This window comes from Rattus norvegicus, chromosome 2, assembly GCF_036323735.1.
Source record: "Rattus norvegicus strain BN/NHsdMcwi chromosome 2, GRCr8, whole genome shotgun sequence".
NCBI classification, from domain to species: Eukaryota; Metazoa; Chordata; class Mammalia; order Rodentia; family Muridae; genus Rattus; species Rattus norvegicus.
Window position 1 is genome coordinate 46573568 of NC_086020.1, and position 12107 is coordinate 46585674.

At 44.3% G+C, this 12107-nt stretch overlaps 1 protein-coding gene across 1 annotated transcript; it reads right to left on the reverse strand.

Annotated features, from left to right (window-relative positions):
• Positions 1–429: 429 nt before the first annotated feature.
• Positions 430–8448, reverse strand: Gzmk (granzyme K). Its single transcript, NM_017119.2, is given in 5 exon segments — positions 430–672; positions 1569–1838; positions 2578–2713; positions 7979–8126; positions 8364–8448. Coding segments are annotated over 5 exon segments (777 nt in total). The 5' UTR covers positions 8425–8448; the 3' UTR covers positions 430–510.
• Positions 8449–12107: the final 3659 nt, after the last annotated feature.

Genomic DNA, 12107 nt, shown 5'->3' on the forward strand with positions numbered 1-12107 from the left:
CGGAGCAGACAAGGAACCCCATAACCCCTACATCTGAGTACCTATAGTTGATAATACTTTATTGGATAACTAAGTATTTTTAAAAGCACTTTACACATTAAAAACACCTTAAAAATTCTTACTATAACTTAAAACATCCTAATAGTTTGGAGTGACTTGTCAGAGTGTGGATACCTGGATGAGGTACCATTACTGCCTTGTGTGGATACCTTATTGCCCTTTGAGGAGTATGGATGGAGGGAGGGGAGATATTTCTTGATATCCATAAAGACAAACACAGACTTCCACGTTTTATTTGGAATGAAACCAGAGTGATAAAAAGAAATCATTAATACAAGTGAGAAAAGAATATGGCTCCCTAACAAAATGAATTTCTAAGGAACAGAAATATACCCCAGCTGTGCCATGCTCTCCCTATAACCAGCTACCCCCGAAGAGAAAGCCAGTCTGCAAGCTTGTCCTGGAAAAAGAAGCAAGTGACTGGCAGATCCAAGAAAACCACTTGTCATCTCAATGTGCACTCGACGGGGCAAGCTTGCTTTTGATCCAGGTCTGATATTTCTTAGTCAACAGGGTGTAGACTCCAGGTTTGTTGGAGATGCCACATTTATAGCCCCCAGAGACTAGGGCATGGAAGACACCTTTGCAGATCAAAGGACCACCAGAGTCACCCTGGAAAAGGAAAACGGGCAGATACTTAACCACAATCTGAAGGTAAAGTTCCCTAAAGCCACCGTTGTTTTCAAGTGTTTTTAACAGTCTTTGATTTCTCTTTTTTTAATATTTATTTACTTTACATATGAGTACACTGTCACTGTCTTCAGACACACCAGCAGAGGGCATCAGATCCCATTACAGATGGTTGTGAGCCACCGTGCGGTTGCTGGGATTTGAACTCAGGACCTCTGGAAGAGCAGTCAGTGTCCTTAACTGCTGAGCCATCTCTCCAGCCCCAGCCTTTGATTTCTTTGTGACTCAGAGTGCCTAGCAATAGCCTCTTATTCAGAAAAGGCTCTCATGGCTGTGTCTGTCTGTCTGTCTATGAATGCCTCTCTTTGTGTTTGCCACTCTGTCTGTAACTACGAATTTGTCTCTCTGTTCATTTTATGCTCTGTTCTCTCTGCCCTGTGTCCATGTACACAGCCCCTTTGGCAATCGGTGAGTTCGGAGCTTTGCTAGTTAAAAAGCAGGTAGGCATAAAGTTTTAAATTATCCACCGGAACTAAAGAAAATCTCAAAGTTGTGAATTTCAGTTTGACACTAGTGGGCTTGGAATCAAATTATCATTGAGCCGGCAGAAAAGAAAAGCAGAGAACATTAAATGTCAGGATGGAAGAAGATGTACTTCACCTTAGTTCTCCCCCCTTTTGTTTGATTTTGTCACTCTTGCACATTTGAAGATGGCGTTGTGCATGTGACCACTTGGTGCCTGGGGTGGTTAGAGAGGACCCACTTTAACAGATCACACAACCGAATCCTGTCACAAGTGAAGCACCCACAGAGGAGTGCTGTGGCCTTTTGGTCAAAGAGTTGGCTTTCAGATATGAGGACCAGCTAAGGATGCTTACCTTGCAGGAATCCTTTTGGCCTCTGGCATCCCCTGCACAGATCATGTCCTTGGTTATAACAGGTTTATGGTTGTAGTAGCTCTGGCTGTTGCAGCGTTTTCTACTTATGATGGTAACAGTGACTTCCTGCAGTGTATCAGAGGTGGTTAACACATCTGGCTTGGTGGATCCCCAGCCAGTAACCTGGCATTTAGTTCCATCTCTAATATAGTTTTTGGATCTCAGGTGAAGCAGTTGGACATGCTTGTTCAGTTCTGCAGCCGTGCGAAGCTGACCGACAGAAAAATGAGTCAATTATTCTTCCCCAGCCATTTTCTGCAATTAGATCTCATTTGACTGTGCATTGGGTGTGTGGTCCCTCCCACACACCCAATGAGTCTGACGCTGTAGTTTTGACTGTTTTTTTCTGAATGTGCTTTCCATTCTCCATGGAGAACACTGGTGTTTGGGTGGGGGAGCTTACACGGAGTATGAGTTCCACCCCGTCTGGAGCAAACTGGCCTTTGCCCTGCATTGGATGGTTTTCTGCGGAATGACATGTATAGGTCGTGACTTTGTGGGCTGGGCTGCTTCCTGCTGGAGAGGGCCCCAGAGTATGGTCTAGACTACATTTGGACTGGACAAAGCGTGGTCTAGACTGAGTTTTAACTTATTTCTGATTCCCCGAAGTTACTTGGTTGGCTCTGTTACATAAACAACCGTTGTAGTTTTCAGTTGCTAATGTAAAAAGCATTTGTGGGAAAGCATTTCCTGTGAATCCCTGGGTCTGCTGACATGTTGCTCTTCTGTACGGTGAGTGGTAGTGTTGGCTTCTATTGTACAAACACACCTTTGATGCATTCATGATTTTTTTCTTTCAGGAGAGGATATGGGATAACGTGAGCCTTCATAGACTATTTCAGTCACCACAAACATGGGAGGGTGCTGCCGAAATGCCTTCATGTGGTCAATTAACTGAGCGACCCCATGTGAGAATGTTGAAGGGATAGAGGGAGGCAAATCTACCTACCTTTATCAGCATGATGTCATTCGTTCCAGACTTAAATCCTGAGAATGGGATGAATTCCTTAATCTCAAATGTCTGTTTCATGGGCTCATTCTTTGAAAGAGAATGTGCTCCTAAAACAACCGTGGGAGAGTGGCCTCTGGAAAACATGAAAGGGCAAAGACAATGGAGGCAACACAGTGGTGGCCAAACCTTCCAGTCAGAGCAGGAGATGACAGAGAGCCAAATGCATGAAGGACCAAGGATAGACTCCATGATGTAGGCCCCAGTATCCCATCATGGATCACTGGTATCCTGTCCGTGGGCTCCATTACTAGTACTTTCCAACAGTGTTAGATGTTTAGATGACTAAGGCGCGGACACGATTACACCGGCTCATCTGTCTGAGGCGATTCCTTTTAGGTAGCATGGGGCCTGTTACATAGCAACCAAGGACACTGGAGTACATTCATAGCCAGAGGTGGGAATAGGAATGGTTTTGCTCTGGGGAGTTTTGGCAATGTGTTGGGACCATTTGTGGGTTGCAGATTATTTCCTGTTGTAGTGTATTTCCAAAAGCCACTTCAAATAATTTCTGGGTACAAAGGTGCTAAAAATGACCAAGATATAGCCTAGTGGTTAGAAGGCTCCTCTGCCATGCACCATGCTCAAGGTCCTGTACTCAACACACACACACACACACACACACACACACACACACACACACACACAGGAACAAGAAAAAAAAAGAAAGAAATATGCCAATGCCGTTCCCATCATAAAAGACTAAGGCAGGATTACTACAAATTTTTCTGTAACTCAACTGGTTACATAGCCTTTCCTTAAAAGGAAACTCTTATGTTTTGCTACTGGAAAAAAAAATCGAGGCAGGGCACAGCAGACACACATGCACTCACACACACAGATCTGTGTTCTTAAAATTAAAAGGGGACACGGGAATGTAAAGCAAAGGAAGGGATTTTGTTTCGAGTTCAGAGACCGTGCCCAGGCCTGCTGTGGGAGGTTGTGCACATGGCAGACCTGTGACTGCCTGGAATTACCACTTCTTGGTTTCTACCAGAAGGGCTTATTTTGAAAATTCCAGCTCTATTTGTTGAAAAGTTTGCCTATTGCAAAATCAGAATGCGGATGGAATTTCTCAGGGGATGCAGATTGGATTTCCTAGGATTGATTCAAATTCAAATCCAACATGCCCACTAACCCAAAGCTCTGGAGGGCTAGGAAGATACAAAACCCCCAGGATCGACAGGCTAACAGGAAAGTGTGCGTGTCTGGAACAGCTCTCCCATGGACAGACAGACAGACAGACAGATGTGAAGTCCAAACCCTGCTGGGAAAGGTAGATTTGGACGAAGGGAGATGACCAAGACCTCTAGGCCTCCTTCGGCTGTCACGCAGTTCCTCGACTAGCTATTGACTTTGAGATGTTTTGATTAATTTTGTCTCCTTTGTTACAGGCTAACTAGCCCAAGCAGATCATTGATTTTCAACTGTCCTACCATGGTCAAGCTTTCTGCCTGTGGAGTAAATATAATTACCTGAATTACAGAATTCTCTTTTTTTGTTTTATTTTGTTGTTTATTTGTTTGGAGACAGAGCTCTTCCCCTCCCTATCCCCCGAGCCCCCGAGACAGGGCTTCTCTGTGTAAGTCTTAGAACTCACTTTGTAGACCAGGCTGGCCTTGAACTCACAGACATTCACCTACCTCTGACTCCTGAGTGCTGGAATTAAAGGAGTGGTCACCACCACTTGACTGATTCTACCTCTTTAAAACAACAACAACAACCCCTTTTTCTTTAAACACACACACTCACACACACACACACACGCACACACACACACACGCACACATGTACCATGGTGTGTGCACAGAGGTCAGAGGACAACTTTCAGGAGTCATACCTTAGGTCATCAGGCAGCTTGGCGGTCAGCTCCTTTACTTAATGACTCCTCTCCCAGAACTCCATCTCTTTATTTGAGTCTAGCTATGAATTCGCACAGAAGAGAAGTAACTGTGCCAGGCTCATTGATCTGTACATCACACAGTATTTCTAGGAGTAGCCTTAAGCATGCGGAGGGATTCGTATGGAGTTCCCCGAGTCCCACCCTGACTGTCCTGTAATAGAATTACATGCTGAGTAGAAGCACACTATTGCTTATAGCATGTTTTATCCTTCACTGTCTGCTGTAGATGACTGTCAATACTGCCTCAATGGAGCCCAACAATGCTCTAACCCCGGTGAAAGTCACTGGGTTGCATTTGTCTCATTAGACCTCTAATTGCTTCAAAGCGACCCATCCCACACAGAGAGGGCACAGGAGCCAAACCCTGGGTTTGTACACCAAGGATAGTAGGATAGTGTTGTTTCCATGCTGCCAGCCTCTCTCACTCTTTTCCCTGTATCAAACTTCTCTAGCATCTTGCTTCTCTGGCCAGTCTGTCTTGATGTTGAGCAGAGCTCCTGGTTAAAGCCGTTCCTGAGGTCTGGCATCAAAGGCCGGGTTCCGGTGTCTTCGGATCTCTCAGACAGAGAAACGTGGCTGGCTGTCAGAAAGCAAAATACTCCCAGTCTTGTCCCATCATCCATACAAGAGGACCATCACATTCATTGCCACGAAAGGCCACAATGACAATAGGTGATAACGTTTGCTAAGGTCTTGGGCTTTGCCCACTGCTTTTCATACATTTCCTTCACTAAAGCAGCAGCCTAGTGAGGTCCTGTGAAGATGATCCTCATTTTACAGAGGAGGAAGCAGAGATTCAGGTAAATTGAACCCAAGAATGTAATAGGTGGAGGCTCTGGGATGTTCATCCAGGCAGGATAAGAGCCCCTGATTTGGGCAGGGGATGTAGTAGGACAGCACCAGGATAAGAGGTTTGCTTTTGATCTGTTAACGTAAAGTATGCAAAAGCACTTTTCTCTTAATGTATTTCCTCTGCCTTTCTTTCTTGTAGACAGGGTCTCCATAGGTGTTCCAGGCCAGCCTCGAACCAGAAATCATCCTGCCTGGTCTTCGGAGTGCTACCATGGATAACTGGCAAGACACTGAGGGAGGAATAGAGCACATGGGTGGTGGAGAGAGAGAGAGAGAGAGAGAGAGAGAGAGCCTTTCTCCCAAATTTGGCTCACTCTGTCACTGTGCTGAAAGGGAGGCCTGGCTGGGTAAACTGTTCCCTTGGGAGCCTTTGAGTACATTTGTGGGAAGCCACCATTGAACTGTTTCATAAATATTTTGAATTTCATAAGGCTTAATATTTTTCCAAGCAGTGATCTGCCTACATTTTTACACCCAAATGTCCCTTGGAGGAAATTCGATCCACATATTTTGGAGTTGTTTATATGCCAGCCATTTAAAATAATATTTAGCAAGTTTTTTTTTCAAAAAAAAAAAACAAAAACAAAAACAAAACCCTTTTTTAAAAGGTCCAAGACCACATTTCAGTTCTTCCTCCCTCTATTCCTCCCTCCCTCCCTCCTTCCCCTCTCTCTCTTTCCTTCCCTCCCTCCCTCCTTCCCTTCTTTTTTCTCTTCTCTTTCCTTTATCATCATCATCACCATCATCACCATCATCACCATCATCATCATCATCATCATCATCATCATCATGATGTTTTAAACTATTTCCTTCCCTCAATTTGGGAATATGCTTTTCTTGAGTTGAATCTTCTAGACAGATTTTTCTTTTTTTTCTTTTCTTTTTTCTTTTCTTTTTTCTTTTTTTTTTTCCGGAGCTGGGGACCGAACCCAGGGCCTTGTGCTTGCTAGGCAAGCGCTCTACCACTGAGCTAAGTCCCCAACCCCTTCTAGACAGATTTTTAATAATATCATCGCCTTCCTGCTGGGACTTCATACACCATGTGCCACATTTCACACTTAGCCCCACCCTGAACCCTCTCCTTTGTTTATGCTGCCTGCTGCATTTGTTGAACATATCTACGTTTAGCTCCTTGTCTGGGGAGCTGTGAGTGGTCGCACATCTGGAGAGACCTTTGCCTTGAATGAAATTTTCTAGTGCTGCAGAGAGAAAGACAGAAGTCTGTGTGGGCGGGGGAGGGGGTGCAAGGTGAGTGAGGATATGGTGGGATCCAACAACTTTGTAGAAACAGAAAGGGCGTCTTTCCCTTATTTTCAGTTGTCTGAGCTTCCAACATGGTTCCATTAAAATGGGACAACCATACACTATCCAAAGCAGGGGGAATCAGAGTCAGTTGTTTTCTTTAGATGCTATTGATGTCTATATATAACAATCTTTGGAAGCCATGTATATATATTTGACAGTGCCTATCGATCCTTGGCTAGTCTGGAGTTCAGTTTTCAGACCAGGCTGGCATTGAACTCACACAGATTGCCTGCCTCTGCTTTCTGAGAACTAGGATTAAAGGCATATGAAGCCATGCCTGCTCACTTCTTACTGATTTTATCCACGTTATTTTGTGTGAGTGTTTTGCTTTATGTATGCTTGTGCACCACGTGCACGTGTGCACTGATCAGAAGAGGGCATTGGATACCTGTGACTGAGTTAACAGATGGTTGTGAGCCACCTTTCGGATTCTGGGAATGAAACCCTCATTTTCTATAAGAGCAACCTGTGCTCTTAAGCAATGAGCTATCTCTCCGGTCCCTAAGATAAGTTTTTAAGTGAAGGGCTACACTGTTGTAAGGAAAAGAGAAGTGAGATCCGGGATCCAAGCTTTAAAAAGCAAATGGAAACAGAAGAAACAAAAGCAGAATACTCAAGGGGTCGCCACATCAGGGGGGTCTACTGTCTTACCTTTGCAGCAAGGTAGATTTTATACTGCATCTTAAGCTGAGAGGGACTTGGAGGTTGTCCTCCATGGTCTGAAAAGCTTCCCTTTAAATACCCCCAAGCCCAATAATCTGCTCTGCTTTTTATAAAGCCTCTGAAGTGGCGCTCCCCCAACCTCAGGAAGCGGCTGTCTCTTACTGCTGTGATTTCCAATCTAGGAATTCTAGGGTGAAGGGTAAGGCTGGGGAAGTAAGGAATCTGCAAATCCATCGTGAGTGCACACACGCAGAGTGTCCTCTGCAACATATCTGTGCTTACTAAATGTGTCAGTTATTCTGAAATACCTTAAAAAATAAAAACACCAAGTCTCAAAACCGCACCAAGAAAGAGACAGTAACTTTCCCTTGCACCCAGGCTTCCTTTCAGCAATTTCAGTTGCTTGTGGTCAACTGCTGTTGAAAGATTACATGAAATATTCCAGAGACAAATGATACATGCATTTAAAATTACATATTAGAGTAGACTGATTTAATTGTCCTTTTATCGCCATTGTTAATCTTACTGTACTCAGTTCCTTGACTAGACTTTATCTTATGCGTGTCATTTATCCTGGACATGGACCACCACATACATGGAAAAGCACAGGGGACTCACCGAGAGTAGCAGTGGGCGGCTGTTAGCACCCACTGCGGATGGATCAGGACTCCTCCACAAATATGCTTGCCGCGGTACTGGATGGAAGCCATAAAAGGCCTGGAATGTGGCTGTACTTCTCTCCCTCCAATAATTTCAGTATGGAAACCTGCAAAAGTTAGCCAGAAGATTTTTACATGATCCAGCAATGGCATCTAGTTCCTCTGATAGGAGACAGCATTATCCTTATATTCCGTTCCAAGACCAATAAAACAGCGGTGGTACTCAACACTCTACTTCTCCTGGTTAGCAGTTGTATAAACCGAGACAGGGACAACACTGTTTACAACATAATCACTGAAGACTCACATCGTGTGCACACGAGCCGGGGATATGAGATACTTACTCTCTGAAGACATATAAATCCCGGCCACAAGGAAAACCAGAGCAGATGAAGAAAAGCTCATAATTACAGGGCCTCGGTGTCGAGGAGCACCGAAGAACTGCCTGCTTCGTGGTTGATGAAGGAGATTCTGAAGACGGGTTTTGGTTCTTGTTGTTCTTGCAAGTTTCTCACCTCACGTCCCCAGACGTGAGCCTTTTCACACCCCAGGTTTCAAAGCATCTATCGGTTTGGGGGTGGGGAGTTTTAGTTGCTGTCAGTGTGTGGTGGATGAGGGTTCCTGGTACAAATGGTGAAGGTATAAAATCTACTCAAGCTATGAGACCCCAGCGAGTTGTTGACAGTCCAAAGCTATCCTTTGCTCTAAAGCCGTGGTTCTCAACCTGTGGGTCATGACACCTTTGAGAGACTCATATCAGATATCCCGCATGTCAGATATTTGCATTATGAGTTCCTACAGTAGCAGCACAATAAAGCTGTGAATTATCAATAGAATAATTTTATGGGTGGAGGTCACCACAACATGAGGAACTGTATTAAAGGGTCACAGCCTCAAGGAGGTGGAGAGCCAGTGCTCTAAAGCCTTCTTCTCCTCAGCATGAAATGGCGCCTATCAGGTTTAGTTCCTCTCTGCTTCTCACTTGGGCACGGGTTTGTGATGGAGAAAGGCAGAGCCTTGCACAGATCCTCATGGCTTCCGGTGTGACTCAGTTGTCATGTGACTATCATCCAGGGAAACCCATGTGTTTCGTAGCATGCACATTTCCTTTAAATGTGACCAGATTTGGTTAAATTTTAGTTACATTTTTTTCTGGAGATTTAATAATGTTATTAAAGAGGAATATTGGTAACATATTTTAATTCAAACTCTCTTTGACTCAATTTTAATTGAAAATGACCACATGTTTACCCAGGGCCTTAATAATTCTTTAAAAAGAACTGCATTTCCTCGTTCTTCCCAGGAACAGAGGACAATGCAAAGCTGGGTCTCTTCATGAACATTCTATCCATCAGACTCAGGGTTCTGCGGAATTATTTTCATACTTAGTATGCAAGTTCATACATTATAATGTAGGTTCAAGCGTACTTACATAGATTAAGCACGAGAGCCCTAGCCTTTTCTTTTTAAGATTTAAAGATTTCAAAAAAAAAGTATTAAAACCAAGACTGTTATGCTTTGTAGATGGCAAGAGAAGCCTATAAAATTGTTCTCGTTTGACAAGAAAATAAGATTGAAAGTTAATATTATCGATACATTACATAGCATAATTTAATGATAGGTAAGTTGAATGCCTTAAGCGGATGTTCAAAATTCTCTTTCATTTGTATCTTCCTGTCTCTCTCTGCGTGAAGAAGACGGGACAGCAATTGTACGTCCGCTACACTTGAAAAGGCAAACTGCTAGAGGTTCATTTGCCCAAGGCCACAGTGTTGGAACTGGGCCAAATCTCCTGTATTGCCTGCAGTTGCATGGAAATTAATAATCTAATGTCAGTACTGGGTAAGTAGTATCCCATGCAACCCTGCAAAACTTTCCAAACACTGAGCCAAAGGAGCACACCCAGGGCAGTGACTTCCTACTACACTCAGAGAGAAAAAGGTGAGATGGCGGGAGGGAGCTTGAGAAAAGCCACAGGCTTACCAAACCAAACCTGTTAGCACCACCCAAATGTCCCTCGAACTGTCAACCGACCTCCAGTATTACTGACATTCCCTCTACTGATCCCTAGTGAGCCTTTTCCCCAAGTTGCCAGGTGGGCATGATTGTAGCTGTTCTTAACCATATCTTCTTGATGCCGGGAACAGACAAGGTTGGTTGATTTGTAAAAATGATTGGGATGCAAGTAAGATGTGAACTGTAAAGAATGGTTTCAGCATGGCGTGGTTGAAACATCTCTGCCAGCTTACTTCTTTACAGTAAGGACTCGCACCTGCATAGCTTTTGTTACAGATGGCTAAACGTTTCATCTGGATTTCCAGGGAGGTGGCTGCCCCTTCACCTTGTTTTATGGGTGGAGAAACTGAAGCTAAGACGGTCTAGATCACCCAGCTAGCAGATAGCCCCTAAACCCGTATGCGCTGGCTCCAGACTTCATGTTTCCTTCAACCTGACTACACTGTCTGCCCCGTTCCCTCTAAGAAGCCCCTGGCTTACACACTTCAGGAGGTAAGCTGGCTGTGCCGAAGGGAAAAAGGATTTAGCTTTGGACACTGCAATTAGACATGGGTGAGATTTAGTTCAGTTGAGAGGAGAGGCTTGTAACTCTTCTTTTTGTTGCTGACCTGGAAAATTCTGAGAATTGTGTAGGTCTTTAATAATGAGTTACTGGGTTTTGGCTCTAGACCCCTGTGCTAGTTAATAGTATCGTCTGCGATTGTATTTGGGATCCTGGATTTGAAGACTGTAACACGATGAACTGGGTCATCTCATTGATTTCTGGGTGTTGGTTTTTTTATTCTGTTGAGTCTGCTGTGGGGAGAGCTATGTTTGCTTTGGATGGCTTTTACGGCAGCTGTACTCGTCAGAGCAAGTGCACGGTGCTCAGCCTGTGACCGGATCCGCACATCGCATCCGGGCCTTGCGGTCCTCTGCTGTGTTGTTTAGCTGTCACCGTTAGCTGCTCTGAGAGACGTTTGTGACGATTCTGTATTTTACCTGACAAACCAGCTGTCCTGATGCTTCCAACACCACATGTTTGTCCCTTGGGGGATGTCTTTTGTGGCTCAGTCACCTGTGTGCTGAGTCATAAGCCACACTATATAGGGACTGTACCTCTTGAGGTGTGGCTGATAAACTTGCCAGTTCGAGACCTGTTTATGATTCATTAGGAGCTAGACAAAGACAGAAACTGAAAGCCAGCATTTGAACAGTTCCAGCAATTCAACAAGGCCTTACATTGATTTTTAAATGAAACATAGTTTACTCAATGATATTAAAAAGTTAGGCATGTCTTTTGTATGCCTTTGTTGTTTAATTAATTGTTATACTCATTTGTATTGAACAAGAGTGTCAGTCCATGATGGACTAAAGGTCAAAACAAGTTACAACACACACTGCTGGCCTGCCCCAGTATAGGACGAAGAAGCTCTGAAGACATGACTTGGAAATAGATGAGTGTCAAAACTTCCTGGTGATTTCCTGTCTGTGTCCTTTTAAAGCTGCTCTGTCTATGTGGGAGGTCAGGGCATGCAGGTGTCAGAGGAGGTCAAAGGGCACCGGATGCCCTGGAGCTGGAGTTACAGGAGGTTGTGAGCCATCTGACGTGGGTGCTGGGAACTCAACTTGGGTCCTCTGGAGGAGCAGAAAGCTCTCTTAATTGTTAAGCCATCTCTTGAGCCCCATTTTTAAAATTACTTTAAATTCCATTTATTTATTAAGGTGTGTGTGTGTGTGTGTGTGTGTGTGTCTGCACACACTATGGCATATGTGGAAAGGACAACTTATGGGAGTGGATTCTCTCCTTTCACCATGTGGACCCAGACGTTGACTCTTGGTATCAGGACTGGTAGCAAAAGCCTTTACCCACTAGCCATTTTTCACGCCACGCACACACATACTTCAGAATCTTTTAAAAGAATCTCTCATCATGTCCCCGACTCTGCAGCCCTCCCCAGCCTCAGATTCTTGAGAATAGCGCTAGTAGAATTTTACTGCATCCCCCTCTTAGAGACCTCCATTGTGTATGTGTGTGGCGGGGGGCGGAGTTGATCTCTGTCTGGTAGTGGTTTAACTAATTTGTTTATTAG